An 18,804-nucleotide genomic window follows, 5' to 3' on the forward strand; every position below is an offset into this window, starting at 1 on the left:
GACAAAGTGATGAAAGAATTTCTGAGATGTGTCGCCGATGCTTTTTAGTGCGAGAAGAAAGAAATTTGCTCATGTGCACCTGGGTAACGCTTGTAAACAAAACAACAGCTTGATCTGTGAACTCCCAGCATCCCTCAAGGCACATGATTCAAAGTTTTTTGCCAAGTAGGTCTATAACTATTTTTTTGCAAATATTTAAAAAAACTTTTTTGAGTCGACGTATTTTACGTCAATTAAGCACACGACATAATTTTAGTCGACATAAAATACGTCCAATAGGCGTTTAAGGGTTAACAGGGTTACTAAAATTAAACTTTGGGTGAATTTTTTTCCTTGTCTAAGCATCACTGTCAATACTTATATAAATATTTCTACCTTGCAAAGGATGCACAATCTACTGCCAAAATTAATAACAAAATAATGTTAGGAAAAAATACTGCATCTACAACATACAGCACAATATAAATTGTCAGCAATACACCCAAGTTGCCTCCAAATGCATCAAGACACTCCCTTTTAAAAAGCAAAACACACACAAATGAATACAAACCTTACATTGCCCACTAATATTAAACTAATATAGAATCTAAAATTTTCTTCTGCCAACTTAACCTTTAACTACAAAGCACAACTCATTCTTCCTTGAGACAACTCCTCAAACACAGTTACGAAAACTCTACCAACCATATTTCATTTTGACGACAAAGTACAATAGTCATATTAATTAATTATATTCAGTTTCTCCAAGCTGCAAAACAACCTTCAATGGATAACAAGCAAAGAAACTACATTAATGGATAAATACTATATTAAAATCTTGCTTAAATCTGTCTTGAATATTAAAAAAACTTGAGATGGCACCAATAAAATCTTTCTAGAATTGAAATTCTACTTTGTATAAAAGATAAAATTAAAGATATCCATAGATTATCAAGAAATATGTGTCCTCATTAAGCAGTTAGGTGAATGGGGTTGAAACAGACTTAAAATAATATAAAAAAGCTCAACTGTTAGCAAGATATTCTTTTAAAAATAGCTACAAACTTCAACTTAAACTAACAGTTAACAAAAAATAATGGAAGATAGTACTGTGTTTAAAACAAGAAGACAGCCACCAAGAATAACTACAAGCCAGTTGTAGCTAGCTTCTCCCATTCTTGAAAGAATTCTTAAGTGACATTTTAATAATGCAATCTAAAATGTAATCAAATTTAGTCTGATAATTCAACAGGCAATCTCATGAAAAGTCAATGCACTCACTACTTTACTAGATTACAAAAGCTAATACTGTCAAGATGAATTTTTGTTGCTGGTACTTACCTGGCAAGACAACTGCTCTTGAAGTTCTGAGATATGTTGATCTCTTTCTTCCAGCTGTGCTGCATGCTGACTCAGGATTTCTCTTGCTTCTGACAGCTGACCCTCAAGCTCATTTAGAGACATCAGCTACAACAAATGTCAGAAAATCACACCAGTAAAAAGAATATCAATAATGGCAAAATCAATAAAAAGAATATCAATACATAATGGTAAAGTTCACATCAAAACACCAAGAAAATAAATATTTTCAAAACAATCACACTACTTATATAACAAAGGAACAGTACCTGATTGGTGTTAATCTTCTCTTTTTTTTCCAATGCCCTAGAAATGTTTTGAATTTCTTCTTCTTTAATAATGAATTCTTCAGCAGCTTCTACAAGCATTTCCTTCAACTCCTGGAAGTATGTGAATTCAAGACAAACAATGAATGCAGTTTTAGTGAAGTCTTATAACTAGCTAAAGTACTGAGATTCATTTAAGTATACATAGTCATGATAGCAATATCTAAACAAAATAGACAAAATCACAGTTAATGTATAAAAATATCAGCAATTAATTGATATACAGACCTTTATCTGACTATCTCTGTCTGCTAACTGTAATTGGCTTTCTTCCAAACGATGTTTCAGATCTTGAATCTCTTGGTTTTCACTTGTTGACGATGCAATGGTCTTCTGTGCAGCTTCCTGTAATCAATAAACCATTATCTCTTTACTTCCAATCTGTATCCTGATTATGACTGGCATTGTACAGAATAAACACATAGGAGGATTTGTTCTTAAAAGATTTTAATGAAAAGGAGACCAAAAAGAGTTGACAAGTTGTTCCTTGAAATTAGTAGTAAGGGTGACAGCTCTGGCAAAATTAAATATTATTCAGGAATAACTACCAACCCCTAACCACTTATATCCTAATAGAGTATTACTGACCACAAATTCAGGTAATCTTAAAATGTGTACAGCTCATTATTTACCAAATCATATGAAATACATCTTTTCAAAATGACAAATTTTCTAAGACAATTTGTATTTTTCTAAGGAATCTTATGAGATCTGGCAACGCATGCGTATATCGGGTAAAGAGTGGTCAAGGACCATGCACCTACGCCACCGCGCCAGTCTTTCCCAACTCAGGATGTTTTGGTAGACGGAGGGGCGGCTAGAGGTGGGCAGTATAATGTTAAGACCTCAGGTTTGTAGCTATGAAAAATACAAATTGTCTTAAAAAATGTCATTTGTTCATACCCGAACAAACCTTCGGTCTTATCAATGGGACAGACTCATACTTGGAGGGAGGTACACGACATCCTAAACCGGCTGGGGGCCTACCCACCAGTCCAGCTCCAGAAGAAATAACTTCCAGAGAGGGACTGAAACTCGTGAGAAGCTAGATAAACTGAAATCTAACTACCCAAGCACTGAGAGACGTACAATGATATATGGGAGAATCATTGTATAGGGAAACAAAGAGAAACTTTGACTGTCCAATAACAAACCAAAACACCAGGGTTTGTTATCTCTACGAACTCCCCCCTTGCCAAGGAGTGGAGCATATGCTACTGAATAGAGGGTTGGATATTTGTATACCAAGCGATCACACAATCAGTACGACTAACTTACCTGTATCAGACCAGTTCAGCGAATGATGTGTCTATTCCTTAACCCACCCGAAGGAAGAAGGAAAGGTACACGAGACAGAAAGAGACCAGCCAACTCACTCATTTTTTCATCCACACAATCATCTTAGTTAAGATACAAAAGTGCCCTGCTAAGGGCAACTATGAGTTACACAACCTGTTGGGCAGCTACCACAGGACCCAGGGAAAACGTGTCCGTAGATCTGTGGGCAACATCCTCAAGATAGAAAGTAGTGAAAGTGGACTGGCGTAACCAAGTACCAGTCCTCAGCCCTCTATCTACAGCCAAGTTCTTTTTGAAACCCAGAGAGGGACTAATACCCTTAACGTCATGCGCTCTAGCCTGCACAGACATGGTGGCGGAATCATCAAGAGTCAAGTATGCCTGTCTGATGGCTTCTCATATCCAAAGAGAGATAGTATTCTTCGACACCTCTTTCTTTGTACGTCCAGTGAAAGAAAGTGTCTGCGGCAGCCTGGTCTAAGATGCCGTGCCCTTTTAAGATAGCAACCCAGGACCCAGATGGAACAGCTCTTGAGCATCACCACCCACAAAGTCATTCAGTGGTGGAATGGAAAATGAAGTGAACTTATCATCATGCACAGAGGAATTTTGGGTCTTGGCCACGAATTCCAGGACAAATTAGAAGGACACCGACCCGCAACCCTTGGTGTGCTTCACATCATAGCTCAGACCGTGGAGCTCTCCTACCCTCTTCGAAGTTGCCTAGCCCAGGAGTTAAACTGTCTTGAGCGTCAAGTTCCTGTCAGATGAGCAACACAAAGGCTCATATGGCGCTTTAGTGAAGCTCTTGAGAACCAAGGAAACATCCCATGTCGGAGGCTTGAGCTCCCTAAAAGAACTCGACTGCTCAAACCCCTTAACTAGCAAGGAAAGTTCCAAGGACAAGGAGATGTCGATACCTCTAAGGCGTACCAATAACTCAGGGCAGCCCTGTAGCCACTAATGGCAGAAACAGAAAAACATTTCTCATCTCTGAGGATGGTTAAAAAGTCTGCTATTCACTGAATAGAGGTTGCAAGTGGAGAAAAATGATATTGTCATGTTACAATAAAGTTTATACATACTTACCTGACAGATATATACTTAGCTATAGACTCCGTCGTCTCCGACAGAATTTCAAATTTCGTGGCACACGCTACAGGTAGGTCAGGTGATCTACCGCCCTGCCCTGGGTGGCAGGACTAGGAACCATCCCCGTTTTCTAATCAGAATTCTTCTCTTCCACCTGTCTCCTGCGGGGAGGCTGGGTGGGCCATTAATCGTATATATCTGTCAGGTAAGTATGTATAAAACTTTATTGTAACATGACAATATCATTTTTATACATTCAACTTCCCTGCCAGATATATACTTAGCTGATTAGCACCCATTGGTGGTGGGTAAGAGACAGCTAACAACTGAAATAGACAGGTAAACAACATATGTTGTAGGTATTAATAAACCTTGGTTCCTACCTTATTAGGCTGAAGACTTCGCGGCTACTGCCTTGGAGTCTGCTTAGCCTCAAGAGCCTCAGCGAGATATTGATCTATGGCTAAGAGTTCTTGTGGGTCTGCCAATGGGTCTTATCCACTTACTCGGCAGAGCCTAAAGGCCTTTGTCATTGGGTGCTATTCCACTAACATGACAATACACCTTGTTCAAGGAGCACAAAACCGATCCCGATCACCTGATCCTAACATCCATGTTAGTTCTAAGATTGTAAGGAGTTATCCCCGAACTCCTTACAAACAACCAAAAACTCGAAACATAATTACACTTTCATTACAAAATATACAAAAAAAATTTTGTACTCCCCTACTAGTCATACATACCCTTGATCCCCTACCAGCAATGACACTCTGCTCCCGTGCGACAGTAGTGAGCTTGCTAATAGAAAACCAAGCACATATCTGACAAGAGGGTTTATGTACGATAAAAACACAAAATTAAGGATCAGTCTTTGCTCCAAGACCCAGTACTGTATCTGCTGATACAAAAGGACCTAGCGAGAAGCACTTCTCATAGGTCACTCTCACATCCTTCAGATAATGAGATGCAAACACTGAATTGCACCTCCAATATGTAGTCTCAATGATATTCTTTAGAGACATATTCTTTTGGAACGCCAAGGACGTTGCTACTGCCCTCACTTCATGAGTCTTGACCTTTAGAAGACCGAAGGATTCCTCCGAGCAGTTCTTGTGAGCGTCCGTAATAACGCTTCTCACAAAGAAGCCAAGGCGTTCTTGGACATGAGTCTTTTGGGGTTCTTCACCGCACACCAAAGACCTTGTTGACAAGCTCCCATCTGTCTCACCAAAGACCTTGTTGACAAGCTCCCATCTGTCTCTTCCTCTCTAAATAGTATTTAAGAGCTCTCACTGGACAGAGAGATCTCTCTATCTCTCTGCCTACCAGGTTAGATAGGCCTTTTACCTCAAAACTTCTGGGCCAAGGTTTTGACGGGTTTTCGTTCTTTGCCAGAAACATTGTCTGGAAAGAACAGATGGCAGCATCTCCTTTGAACCCCACCGTGGAATCCAGAGCGTGTAATTCGCTCGTCCTCTTGGCTGTAGCGAGAGCCACCAGGAACAAGCATTTCCTAGTGACGTCGCGGAAGGACGCCAGATGTAAAGGCTCGAATTTATCCGATGAAAGGAACTTCAGGACCACGTCTAGATTCCAACTAGGTGTTCTAGGAGTAGCTGCTTTCGAAGTCTCAAAAGATCTAATTAGATCGTGTAGATCTTTGTCGTTAGCAATGTCCAGGCCTCGATTCCTGAATACTGAAGACAGCATGCTTCTGTATCCTTTTATTGTCGAGACAGATAGGTGTGATTCCTCTCTCAGAAAGAGGAGGAAATCGGCAATATTCACTATAGAGGTACTGGAGGAGGACAGCTTCTGACCCTTACACCACCTCCTAAAGACTTCCCACTTTGACTGGTATACTCTTCTCGTCGAAGCTCTGCGGGCTCTAGCGATAGAGCCCGCAGCCTTGCGAGAAAAGCCTCTCGCTCTGACAAGTCTTTCGATAGTCGAAAGGCAGTCAGAGCGAGACCTGGGAGGTTGTGATGAAACCTCTCGAAGTGGGGTTGTCTGAGTAGATCGTGTCTGTTGGAAGCGATCTGGGGAAGTCCACTATCCACTCCAGTACCTCCGTGAACCATTCCTGGGCTGGCCAAAATGGGGCTATGAGTGTCAACTTCGTGCTCTTCGAAGCTACGAACTTCCTGAGCACTTCCCCCAGGATTTTGAACGGGGGAAAGGCGTATGCGTCCACACCCGACCAATCCATGAGAAACGCGTCTATTGCGAAGGCTCTCGGATCTTCCACTAGAGAGCAAAAGATCTCTATTCTTTTGGAGAGGAACGTCGCAAACAGGTCTATGTGAGGTCTCCCCCACAGGGACCAAAGACTTCGACACACTTCTTCGTGTAGAGTCCATTCTGTGGGAAGGACCTGATTTCTCCTGCTCAGTCTGTCCGCTCTCACATTCTTGATCCCTTGAACAAACCTTGTGAGGAGAGATATGCCTCTTTCTTCCGTCCAGGTTAACAGGTTTCTTGTCAACTGATAGAGGGAGAAAGAGTGCGTGCCTCCTTGCTTGCGTATGTAAGCCAGAGCCGTGGTGTTGTCCGAGTTTATCTGTATCACCCCGTCTCTGACTATCTCTTCGAAGAACTTTAAGGCTAGGTGTATGGCCACAAGTTCCTTGCAATTGATGTGCCAGGACACCTGTTCCTTTGTCCAGGTGCCTGACACCTCCCTTGCTCCTAGCGTCGCTCCCCATCCCGACTCCGAAGCGTCGGTAAATAACACTTGGTCTGGGTTCTGCAGAGCAAGCGATACGCCTTCGTTCTTTTGAAGTGGAGGGATCCACCACTTCAGATGATCTTTTACATCTTGTGGAAGTTGGAAGATGTCCGAGAGTTGACCCGTCTTCCAACTCCACACCTCTTTGAGGAAAAACTGAAGAGGGCGAAGGTGAAGTCTCCCTAGCGAGAAGAACTTTTCCAATGAGGACAGGGTCCCTAAAAGGCTCAGGTAATCCCTCGCTGAGCTGTTCTTTCTCTCTAAGAAGCTCGAGATTCTCGACAAACCTCGAGCGATTCTTTCTCGCGAAGGATATACCCGAAAACCCCGAGAATCCATCTGAATCCCCAGATAGACCAAGTTCTGGCTGGGGATCAGTTGTGACTTCTCGAGGTTGACGAGCAACCCTAGCGAATCTATCATGTTCCTTGTTACTTCTAAGTCCTCCAAGCACTGAATCTTCGACTTGGCCCTGATCAGCCAGTCGTCCAAGTAGAGGGAGATGTTTATCCCCTCTAGGTGAAGCCATCTTGCTACATTCGCCATCAGGTTGGTGAATACTTATGGGGCTGTAGACAGACCGAAGCACAGAGCCCTGAACTGAAAGATCTTGTCTCCTATTACAAAGCGAAGATATTTCTTTGACAAATGGTGAATGGGAACGTGGAAATATGCGTCTTGCAGGTCCAGAGAGACCATCCAATCTCCTGGACGAAGAGCCGACATTACAGAGGCGGACGTTTCCATGCGAAACTTCTTTTTCTGTACGAAGCGATTCAGAGCGCTTACGTCCAGAACTGGCCTCCACCCCCCCGCCGATGCCTTTGGTACTAGAAAAAGGCGATTGTAAAATCCCGGGGAGTGTGGATCCTGCACAAGTTCGATGGCCTCTTTTTCCCACATTTGCTCCACCATTTGAAGGAGAGTCTTTCTCATTAACGGGTCTCTGTACCTCGCTGACAGTTCCCGAGGCGTAGATGTTAGGGGCGGGCTGTCGTCGAAGGGGATTACATATCCCTTCTTCAGGACCGACACTGACCAAGGGTGGGGTCGGCTCCCCTTTTTGCCCATACTCCTGCAAAGTTCAGGAGTCTGGCGCCCACTGGTGCTTGGAGGAGCAACAAGTCACTTTGATTTCTTGAAGGGTCTAAATGAAGACCTTCCTCTCTTTTCAGAGCTCTCTTTCTGGCAGGGGGACGAGCCGCTGCACCTCCACGAAAGGGCTGCTGAGGAGGACGAGATTCCTTCTTAACCGTCGACACTACAGGGCGTCCTTTCTTGGACGTTTGCGTTAGTAGGTCTTGTGTCGCCTTCTCAGTTAGCGAGCGAGATATATCCTTCACTAACTGAGAAGGAAACAGATGATCTGATAGAGGAGCGAACAGTAAGGCAGTCCTCTGGCTCGGAGAAACCCCTTTCGATAATAAGGATCCATAAACTGATCTCTTTTTCAGGAGACCAGCACCAAAAAGGGAAGCCACTTCACCCGAACCGTCCTGTACTGCCTGTCCATGCAGGACAGGACGCTATGGAGAATTTCTGGGTTTTCAGAAACTCCGGATCCTTAGATTTGTTGGCCAGAACTCCGAGTGACCAATCCAGAAAATTGAACACCTCTAAAGTGACAAAAAGTCCCTTTAGAAAGTGGTTCAACTCTGAAGTGCTCCACGTCGCTCTGACCGATCCTAAGGAGTGACGTCTAGAGGCCTCCACTAAATTGGAAAAGTCGGCATCTGCAGAGGCAGGTAGAGAAAGACCCATAGTCTCTCCTGTCCCATACCAAATACCTCTCTTCCCGTGCAATCTGGAAGGAGGCATGCAGAATACCGTCTTTCCTAACTCCTTCTTCTTGTCCATCCAAGAATCTAAAGAATGGAGTGCCTTCTTCATAGATATCGCAGGCTTCATTTTTAAAAAGGCCGACGATTTTGCCGTAGCTGAGCTCGAAAAGAGCGAACGAGGAGAAGGAGGAGCCGCCGGACTAAGAGAATCTCCAAACTCTTGAAGTAGTAATGAGGCTAAGACTTTATAACTAGAAAGTCCCTCATTAGCAGGAGGTTCGTCATCAGACAACTCGTCTAACCCTCGATCAGACGAAGGAGAAAGTTCACGTTTGGAGGGAGAGTCCTTCCAAGACCTCCTATGTTCTGAAGGAGAGGAGCTCCTATTTGGAGAAGAGTCATAACCTCCAGGAACGAGTCCCGACTCTTGCCTCCTGGCTCTTGACTCTTGCCTCCTGACTCCTGCCTCCCTGACTCCTGACTCCTGACTCCTGCTCCTGACTCCGGGGACTCCTGCCTCCTGATCGCCCTCTGGCTCCGCCTCCTGACTCCTGCACTCCTAGAATCCTGACCTCCTGACTCCGATTACTGCCTCCTGAATCCTGTCCTGCCTCCTGGCTCCTGCCTCCGACTCACTGGCTCCTGCCTCTTGGCTCCTGGCTCTAGCCTCTTGGCTCATGCCTCTGCCTCTTGCCTCCTGGCTCTTGCCTACTGCTCCTGCCTCTTGCCGGATAATGCCTCTACACTCCTGGCTCTGGGCTCCTGCCTCCTGGTTGACTCCTCACTCCTGGCTCTTGGCTCCTGCCTCCTGGGTGACTCCTCACTCCTGGCCGGTGCCAGACGTCTGATCGTTTCATCCAGGTTCGTACCGGAAACCTCACCTCGAGTAGGAGTATCGATCCTGGAGGCAGATACCTCCATACGCCTGGAGGATCTTTTAATAGGAAGGGAAGTGTCTTTCCTTCTAGGAGGCTCCTTTGACAGGACTCCTACAAACGACGAAATCTGTTCCTGCATCGCCATCATGAACCTCTTTGTAGCCTCCTCTTTATCCTCTTCGGGAGGAGGGGAAGGAGGAGGGGAGGAGTCCATAGCCTCCACCTCCTGCCTCCTTCTCACTCTAGTTGAAAGAATGGCTCTTCTTGCCTTCTTCACTCCCGATGGAGACTCCTCAGGGAAGTTTTCAGGGCTCGAGTCAATATTCGGAGCCTTCCAACTCCTCTTGAGAGGCCGAGATCGATCTGAATCTCTCCAATCACGTCTCGGTGATGAAGATCCCGACGACGAGAAACACTCACGTAGGACGCTTTTACAATAGCGGTCCTTGGCAGTCTGGGATGTCACAGAAACCGCCGAAGGGACACCTGATCGGTGGGGATTCTCCACAACCTCCTTTCGGCTTTCGACATTCCTTCTCCTCTGGGCATGTGAGCTTGGAAGAGGTCTAGACCTAGGAGCGTTGCTGAGCCGACCAGATGCCCCCTCCACTACACTGGGGACACTCATATCACTGTCCACTGAAAAATCACTAGCCTTACCTTGTATGGCAGCCATTTTGTTTTCCATCAACTTGAAGGCTGCTTTTAGATCCGCAAGTTCTTTTGCTGGATCTACAGGTTCTGCAATAGGAGAAGGGGCTGCAATGGAAGGAGAAGTAGCAATACTTACCCTTGGGGAAGATCCCAAGCTTGGAATTAGTTCAGATCTAGAACTACTTAAACTTCTATGAGAAGCCTTCCTCACTCTTTCTCTTTCTAACTTTTTTAAATAATTAGTTAGATTCTTCCATTCGTTCTCACTCAAGTTCTCACATTCCTACAAGTATTAGTAAAAGAACATTCATACTCCCTGCACCTCTTGCATACCGTGTGAGGGTCTACCGAAGCTTTCGGCAACCTCACCTTACAGCCTACATTCACACAACGTCTCACAACCATACCAGAGTCAGACATTATTAAAGAAAATTCCAAAATCAAGTCCACAAAACAGTCCACAAAAGCGTATGCCAATCCAACAATCCAGATACGTCACCAAAAGTCGGTCAAGAAGATCAATTGCCGGTGAAAAAAGAAAAACCAATCGAGAGGAACCAACAACAATGTTGATGGTCCGGGCGACAGAAGAATTCTGATTAGAAAACGGGGATGGTTCCTAGTCCTGCCACCCAGGGCAGGGCGGTAGATCACCTGACCTACCTGTAGCGTGTGCCGCGAAATTTGAAATTCTGTCGGAGACGACGGAGTCTATAGCTAAGTATATATCTGGCAGGGAAGTTGAATGTATAAAAACCCTGTTTACAACACCAATCACAGTAGATTGCCCATAGCCTTGGTAAACCACAGAGGTTGACCTTCTGAGACTGCTGGACATATTCCCTACTGTTCTGTGAGAAAAGGCTCTCTCTCGGAGGAGATACTTGATAGCCTCCAACCGTGAAGAGACAGGGATTCTACTGACTGGTGGAACCTTTCTGCATCAGCTGACACAGGAGATGCCACCAAGGGGGAATTTCCCTCAGAACTTCCGACATCGGCTACAGCAGATCTGGAAACCATTCCACCTGAGGCCACAGAGGGGCTACCATTCACCCTAAGACTCTACACACTCATCAGTCTGTTCAGAACCTGACGGATCAAACAAAACGGAGGGAAGGCATACCCCTCCAGGTTGTCCCAGGGATGTTGTAACGCATCCTCTGCTAACGCCAAAGGATCTGGAACCACTGAACAGAATATCTCCAGTTTCCTGTTGAATTGAGTCGCAAAAAGGTCCAGCATGGGTCTCCCCCAAAACCTGGAAGAGCTTGTCTGCTACTACTTGAAGGGACCACTCTGAGCCTAAGATCTGATCCCAACGACTGAGTTTGTCTGCGACCACATTCCATTTGCCTGGGATATATCTGGCTGAGAGCTCTACTGAATAGCTGACCGCCCACTGGTGAACCTCGACGGTCAAGGCGTGAAGTTGACGTGAAACCAGACCTCCCTGCTTGTTCACATAGGATACCACCGTGGTGTTGTCCAACATGAGAATGACAGAATGACCCTCAACTTTCTCCCGAAACTCCTTTAGACCCAGGAAGGCTGCCTTCCACTCCAAGACGCTGATATGCTGCTGTTTGTCTTCCAAACTCCAAACACCTGAGGCAATGAGGCCTCCTAAATGAGACCCCAACCTGCGAGGGAGGCATCTGAAAACAGAAGGAAGTCCGGTGGTAGAGAACGCAGGACACCCTCCAAAAGATTTCGGTTGTCCAACCAACAACGAAGGTCTTCTCTTACTTCCAGAGACAGAGGAACCTCTAACAGGGGGGGTCCCAACCGGAGACCAAAATTCCCCCAGTCTCCATTGTAGACTGAAGATAAAGATGCCCAAGAGGGACCAGCTTCTCCAGGGAAGACAAAACTCCTAGAAGAACCTGCCACTGATGAGCTGACTGATGTGGTTCCGAGAGGAAGTTGCGTTCCACCACTCGCAACTTCTCTAATCTCTGATCCGACAGGAAATCTCTTGCAACCGCCGTGTCGATGACCATGCCCAGGGTACAAGGTTTGACTCTTCGTGGTTAAACACAATGCCCAGTTCCAGACAAAACCGAAGCAGACGATCTCTGTTCTGCAGCAGCTTTTCCCTGGAACCTGCCAAGACCAACCAATCATCGAGGTACCTCGGCAAACAGATCCTCTGAGCATGGACCCAACTTGATTCGAGAGAGAAGACCCTTGTGAACACTTGAGGGGCTGTGGTCAGCCCGAAGCATAGGACTTTGAACTCGAAGACCTTGTCCCCGAGAGAGAAACAAAGGAACTCCCTGGACCTCAGATGAATAAGGATCAGGAAGTATGCATCCCTCAAGTCATCGCCAGCATGAAGTCGCCTTCCCTCACAGCTGCCAACACTGAACGCAGGTCTCCATCTTGAACCGTGTCTTCCTGATGAAGTGATTCAAAGTGGATAAATCGATCACAGGTCTCCAACCTCCCGACTCCTTGGGCACCAAGAAGATGCGACTAAAACCCTGGAGACAGATGCACCGCTTCCTCTATCGCATCCTCGTCCAGCATTTTCTGCACTTCTCCCGAAGAGCCAAGAACTTCAGAGAATCTGGAGGATACACCCTTTGAGTTGCAGCTTGTTCGAGAGATGAGAAGAGAAGTCGAATGGCAGCAGGTACCCCACTGGAAGGACATCTACCACCCACTTCATGCCCCACAACTCAGCCACTTGGCCCAATGGCCCGCCAAGCACCCCACCATCCGTGGCACAGGAGATGGAGATGCGTCAACCTACCGACGGCCCCCTTTACCTCCACGCGACGATCTTCATGAGTGCTGCTGGGCAGAGGAAGGAGGAGGAGCCGGACGCCTCAGAGGATGAGACTCTGATTTAGACACAGCCTGGTGCACCAAGTTCTTGGTGTTGGCCCGCGGCTAGTCTATGCATCCTCCAGTTCGGTCTGAGGGAACAAAAATTGAGACTCCAACAGATCCCCATTCCTTGACGCCAGCAAGGATTCAGCGTCAACTGATCTTTCCATCCCAGATAAAGCCAGGTCTCTTCTAATCAGAAGGTTAGTCCACAATTTAACAATGAGGTGAGCCATATACGAAAACGTCTTGCCTCCGGACTGCAACAAACTGGCAAGAGAGGACGCAGTCACTTACCCTTCTCGGGACCAGTCAGAAGCTATCTTGGCAATGACCATAGACCAGAAGTCCAGCCAAGAAACCGTCTGCAACATGGAGGCTGCCATAGATTCCAACGCTGAGACATCTTGCAGAGACAACGATGGAGCCACCGACCTCACGTGCTCCAAAGTCCATCCCGGCTTCAGACGAATGACGTCCGGGTTAAGATAACGCGACATCAAAAAGGCAGAGTTTGTAGCATAATACTTCCTGTGCCTCGTGAGAGGCGGTGGTAGCAGATTGGGAGAGCCCCTAGTGTGAAGCGAACCATCTCAATATGAAATAGAGGCATTAACCTTATGCAAGACTGACTGGACGTGCCCCAACAAGGGAAGTTGAAACGAACACTTGGGATCCTGCATAGCTCCCAGCAAGGCTTCCAAGCAGGAAGGAGTGTAAGATAACCGAGCCTGAGTCCTACTTTCCAAACTGTTGAAACCACAAAAGAGACAGATGACTTCTGAAAAAGAAAGACAAAACTCTTGTGTCTCCCTCCTCCTGCTTCGGCAATGGAGACCAACGACGAGAAGGGTGTGCAGTCCATCTAAAACCCCTTCCTCGTTCAAAATAACGGAAGAACCAGCAGCCAAACACCCCGAAACACCAACTAACCTGTGTGAGCTGGACCCAAGCACTGACTCCCACGACAAACCAACCACAACACCACAAACATCACTAAACCCTCACCAACAGATGACTCCTTAACATGGCCATGAACGGGCACGGGCATGGGCATGGCAGACATATGAACATGAGCTGGGGAGGAACCTCAAACACCCGAGAACAAATAAGAATCCCTTGGAGTTGAACTCTTGGAAGAACCAGGGAGAAGGGCAGGCAAACACTCCTGCTGCACCAACTCTGCGCTCACAACCTTCGATCTCTTGACAGAGACCTTGAGATCCTTATGGCGATGGATAGGCTCTGGAGAAGAAGAAGTGGGAGCGCCTGCAACATGTGCACGACAGGGAAGGTTGCAACACGCTTGTGACTCGATGCAGAGGGCAAAGCAGCCACTGCAGATCGCACATGAGAAGATGTACTAACACTCTCCAAAACACCAACAACTGAAGCCAAAAACTAGAACACGGAGAACCCAGAGTTCCAGAGCACACATGATGATGAGGCCGAGAAGGACCAGAAGAAACCATAATAAAAACGCTCACACACACACACACACTAAACAAAATCGAAACGGGCAATGAACCAGGCAAAGGCTGAGAGAGGTCAATGTTATGATCTCTCGCCCAGGTGGTTAAGAAAAGACTGATGCGGTGGCCTAGGTGTGTGGTCCTTGACCACTCTTTACCTGATATATGCACCTATTGCCAGATCTCACAAGATTCCTTGCTTTCATCAGTGATTTAACTGGATCCAGCTAGGCGCTAAAAATGATCCTGTTGTTAAGACTGAAGGTTTGTTTGCGTATGAACAATATACATGTATCAACAATGTAGGGTGGTAAGACAGAGAAAAAGAAAATATTATACTGTGACTATATGTAGTTAATTTTCTATATGGTACAGGTAGTATATCATACAAGTTATTACATTTAAAAACAGTACCAATTGATATCCTCCTTGCTGTTGGGAGGGGAAGGGTCAAAAGAGTTGGAATAACTCTCTAGCCCTCTTCACAGGAGGAGCTTGAGCTGACCGTCTGGGTTTCTGAAATACTGATTTCTGTTATCCCAGATAATAGGGGCTCACCCTAACCTCTGAGATGGACTTCATGGCAACTGCACAAATAATGAAAGTCATCAGAATCCAATCTCCCACACTCAACCACAAAAATCAACACTACTTTTAGGATGAGAAGAGAAGACTAAGATCAAACTATTCTTTAATGAAGACACTTTCCTGGGAAACCTGTGCAAAAAGAGGTAACCTTACACCTCCAAGGACAAAATTACCCCACTGACTGGTACACTGGTGTACTATGAAAGCCTGGCCTTACCAAGAGACACTAACAATCTACTGAAGAGTGTTTCCCCTTGCAATATGAGACACTAGTGACAGCAAAGCCTGTCAGCATGTTCAAGTAAAGATCAACCCACAAAACAGTTTGTACAGGAGTATGGCAACAGATCCAAAGGCATGAAACCAAGGGCATCTCCCTAAAGCTGTTACACTTATGAATAAGAGCAATAATCTTTAAGAAATGCTGTTCCAGCTCAGCTTGCTTGGGTTCCAAGAGGGACCTTGGACCCCACTGGCTCCTGAGACTTGAGCCACACCCTCGTTAGGCCAAACTTAACGCTTCATTATACTTGCTCTTGATCTGGTACCAAAGCAAATGAGAGAAGGCGGACAAGACTAAGGAGCACTGTCATCCAAACAGAATTCAGAATTTGACCTCTACCCCTTGTTGTTGGTCTCAGAAACCACTGAAGAAAGAAGAGGAACTAGTTCGTTCACCACCCTCTCACCTTCCCTAACTACAGTGGTACCTCGAGATACGAAATTAATCCGTTCCGAGGCGGCCTTCATATAATGAGTTTTTCGTATCTTGGAACACATTTTTACATGTAAAATACCTAAATTAAGTAATAAAAATCCAAAAACCTGTAATAAAGTGTATATTAGTGTACAAGAGATATTATTACTGTAACGTAAAATGTGGAAGCTTACCTTTCGAGTGAGGCTATCTCCGATAGTGGCGGCAGAGGAGGAGGAGGACAAACGGCAGATAACATACGTACGTACATACACTTAACTTTACGAAAACACATAAAAAATTTAAGGAGAACCATAAAACCAAAATTTACGAAACACCTTAACAAAACTGTAACACTTAACTTACAAAAATCTAGAAATTACGTAAAAAAAATTTTTTTATTTTTTTTTTATTTTTAACTTTTTTTTTAACTTTTACGTAGGCTTTTTTTTTTTTTTTTCAACTTCATCACTGCTTTCAACGTTCTGTTTTTCATCACTTGGTTCTTCCTTTTTGCTTTCAACTTTCTGTTTTTTATCACTTGGTTCTTCCTTTTTGCTTACTCCTGCTAATGCTGAAGGCCTCTTTAAAAAATAACGATCCAAGGAAGATTGCTTCTTCCTACTTTTCACAATGTTCCTGAAACGACTCAAGCAAACGTCATCAAACTGCGCAAGCATACGACCTGTGTGAGCCTTTTCGGGGTGTCTTTTTTCGATAAACAATTGCACTTTATGAAAAGCGCCTAGAATATCCTTAATTTCTGCCGTTGTCATAGGCTCCTCCTCCTCTTCCTCGCCGCTGCTAGAGAACTCCTCTTGAACGACGTTAAGTTGCATGGCCTCCAACTCCTTCAGGTCATCCGTCGTAAGCTCCTCTTGGTGCTCCTCGAGAAGGTCGTTGATGTCGTCCTCGTTGACGACCAGCCCCATGGACTTGCCGAGTGCAACGATCTCATCAAGATTTGGTTCCAAAACAGTTTCGGGATCATCAACTGTTTCTGACTCTGCAGCACCAGCTTCACCCACATCGAATCCCTCGAAGTCTCTGGAGGATACGGCATCAGGCCAGAGTTTCCTCCACGAGGATTTCAAGGTTCGCCTCGAAACCTCCTGCCAAGCTAGGTCAATGAGTCGGATGCAAATGACGATGTCGAAATGCTCCTTCCAAAATTGACGCAAGGTGAAGTTTGTGGTATCGGTGATGTCGAAACATCTCTTGAAAAGATGTTTCGTGTACAGCTTCCTAAAGTTCGCAATCACTTGCTGGTCCATGGGCTGGAGGAGAGGAGTGGTGTCGGGCGGAAGAAAAAGAATCTTAACGAAGGAATACTCCGCTAGGATATCTTCCTCGAGGCCAGGAGGGTGGGGAGGGGCATTGTCCAACACCAGCTGTCATTTCAGGGGGAGGCGCTTCTCTTGCAAAAATCTCTTCACAGTCGGGCCGAAACACAGATTTACCCACTCCGTGAACAAAAGCCTCGTTACCCAGGCTTTTGCATTAGCCCTCCACATCACTGGAAGCTTCTCCTTCAACACTTTGTGGGCCTTGAAGGCTCGAGGAGTCTCTGAGTGATACACCAGTAGGGGCTTCACCTTGCAATCCCCACTGGCGTTCGAACAAAGTGCGAGCGTAAGCCTGTCTTTCATAGGCTTATGCCCGGGTAGCTTCTTCTCTTCCTCCGTGATGTACGTCCGACGAGGCATTTTTTTCCAAAAAAGGCCAGTCTCATCACAGTTGAAAACCTGCCGAGAACTGTAGCCTTCCTTGGTCATCATCTCGTCGAAAGTCTTCTTAAATGCTTCGCCGTTTCGTGTCCGAGCTGGCAGCCTCCCCATGACGCACCACTGAATGGATGCCAGTCCGTTTACGGAATTTCTCGAACCAGCCATGCGAAGCCTTGAACTCTGGGGTTGGCGTTGAAGTCCCTTCCCCTCCCTCGTCTTCTGCCTGCGCAATCAAATCGCTGAAAATAGCACTGGCCTTGTGAGCAATTGCCGTCTCCGTTACTGTATCGCCAGCGATTTCTTTGTCTTTTATCCAGATGAGGAACAGCCGTGCACATGGCTCCTCTTGCTGGACAAAATAGTGATGCCCTTCGATGGTGTAGTTGCTTTGATGGCATCCTTCTGTTTAAGGATGGTGCCTATTGTCGACGGATTACGGCCGTATTCCTTTGCGATCACACTCAATCGCATACCAGCTTCGTACTTCTTTATGATCTCCATCTTTGTCTCCAAAGAGAGCATGTGCTTCTTTCCGTGAATTTCAACTTTCTTGGGACCCATGACTACGTTAATTTACGTAAAGTTACACAATATACAGTCTTCGCACAACACGATAATATGTACTGCAACGAAATCACTAACGAATTTACGTTACTAAACGAAATCGTTGGAGCGAACGAATGCCGATTGCGTACGGTAAAGTTTCGGGTGCGGAGTGGCCGAGCTAAGGGACGCCAACACATACGTATAGAAGATGCATGATGGGAGGGATGCTGTCCAATCAGAGAGAAGGATCTCATGGCTTGGCTAGCATCAGGAACCAATGGGAGAGCAGGAGGATGGTGGCGAGTCTACTATAACTAAGATGGCGGCGTGCGGTGCGAGTTTCAAAATTGTTATCGGGCGAATCTCGGACTTTCAGAAACCTTTCATATCTTGAAAACTTTTCGTATGTAGAGCAGTAAAATTTTTCGCATTGGCTTTCGTAACTTGGATTTTTCGTAAGTTGAGCCTTTCGTATCTCGAGGTACTACTGTACCTATAGAAAACTACAAGAACAAGAGGTGGAAGCGGTTGGAGATCTCCCCTTTGAGCGAGACTCTGATTACTCATGCTCCTGAGAATGTGGACATGCCAATGAAAATGTAGAACTACTAACTTACCAGGAAAACAAATGAAAAACAATCAAAATACTTCCAACATACAGAGACCACCAACAGCAGAAAACTAACTGAAGCAAAGAACATAGTTGCTCTATCTCTACCTACTGGAGGAAAGTTAAATGGGAGGGTGAGGTAGGCTGATAAACCAAGTAAAACCCCTCTATTTTCTTTTAACTATTTTCTGAACTGCTAAGCAAGCCTACAGCTCAAAATTTATACTTATATG

At 45.6% G+C, this 18,804-nt stretch overlaps 2 protein-coding genes across 2 annotated transcripts in view; both read right to left on the bottom strand.

Annotated features, from left to right (window-relative positions):
• Nucleotides 1–18,804, bottom strand: part of LOC135197440 (kinesin-like protein KIF20B) — a 329,336-nt gene that overhangs the window by 139,727 nt on the left and 170,805 nt on the right. The window contains 3 exon segments of the mRNA XM_064224510.1: nt 1,321–1,446; nt 1,608–1,718; nt 1,893–2,009. Of these exon segments, the coding sequence (XP_064080580.1) occupies nt 1,321–1,446; nt 1,608–1,718; nt 1,893–2,009 (354 nt within the window).
• On the bottom strand, nt 4,119–7,821 carry LOC135197885 (uncharacterized). Its single transcript, XM_064225093.1, has 2 exons — nt 5,291–7,821; nt 4,119–5,255 (listed from the first exon to the last, which is right to left on the bottom strand). Exon 1 carries the CDS (start codon nt 7,310–7,312, stop codon nt 5,843–5,845), a length of 1,470 nt encoding a protein of 489 aa, XP_064081163.1. The 5' UTR covers nt 7,313–7,821; the 3' UTR covers nt 4,119–5,255; nt 5,291–5,842.

The sequence above is a fragment of the Macrobrachium nipponense genome, chromosome 21, assembly GCF_015104395.2.
Source record: "Macrobrachium nipponense isolate FS-2020 chromosome 21, ASM1510439v2, whole genome shotgun sequence".
Lineage (NCBI taxonomy): Eukaryota > Metazoa > Arthropoda > Malacostraca > Decapoda > Palaemonidae > Macrobrachium > Macrobrachium nipponense.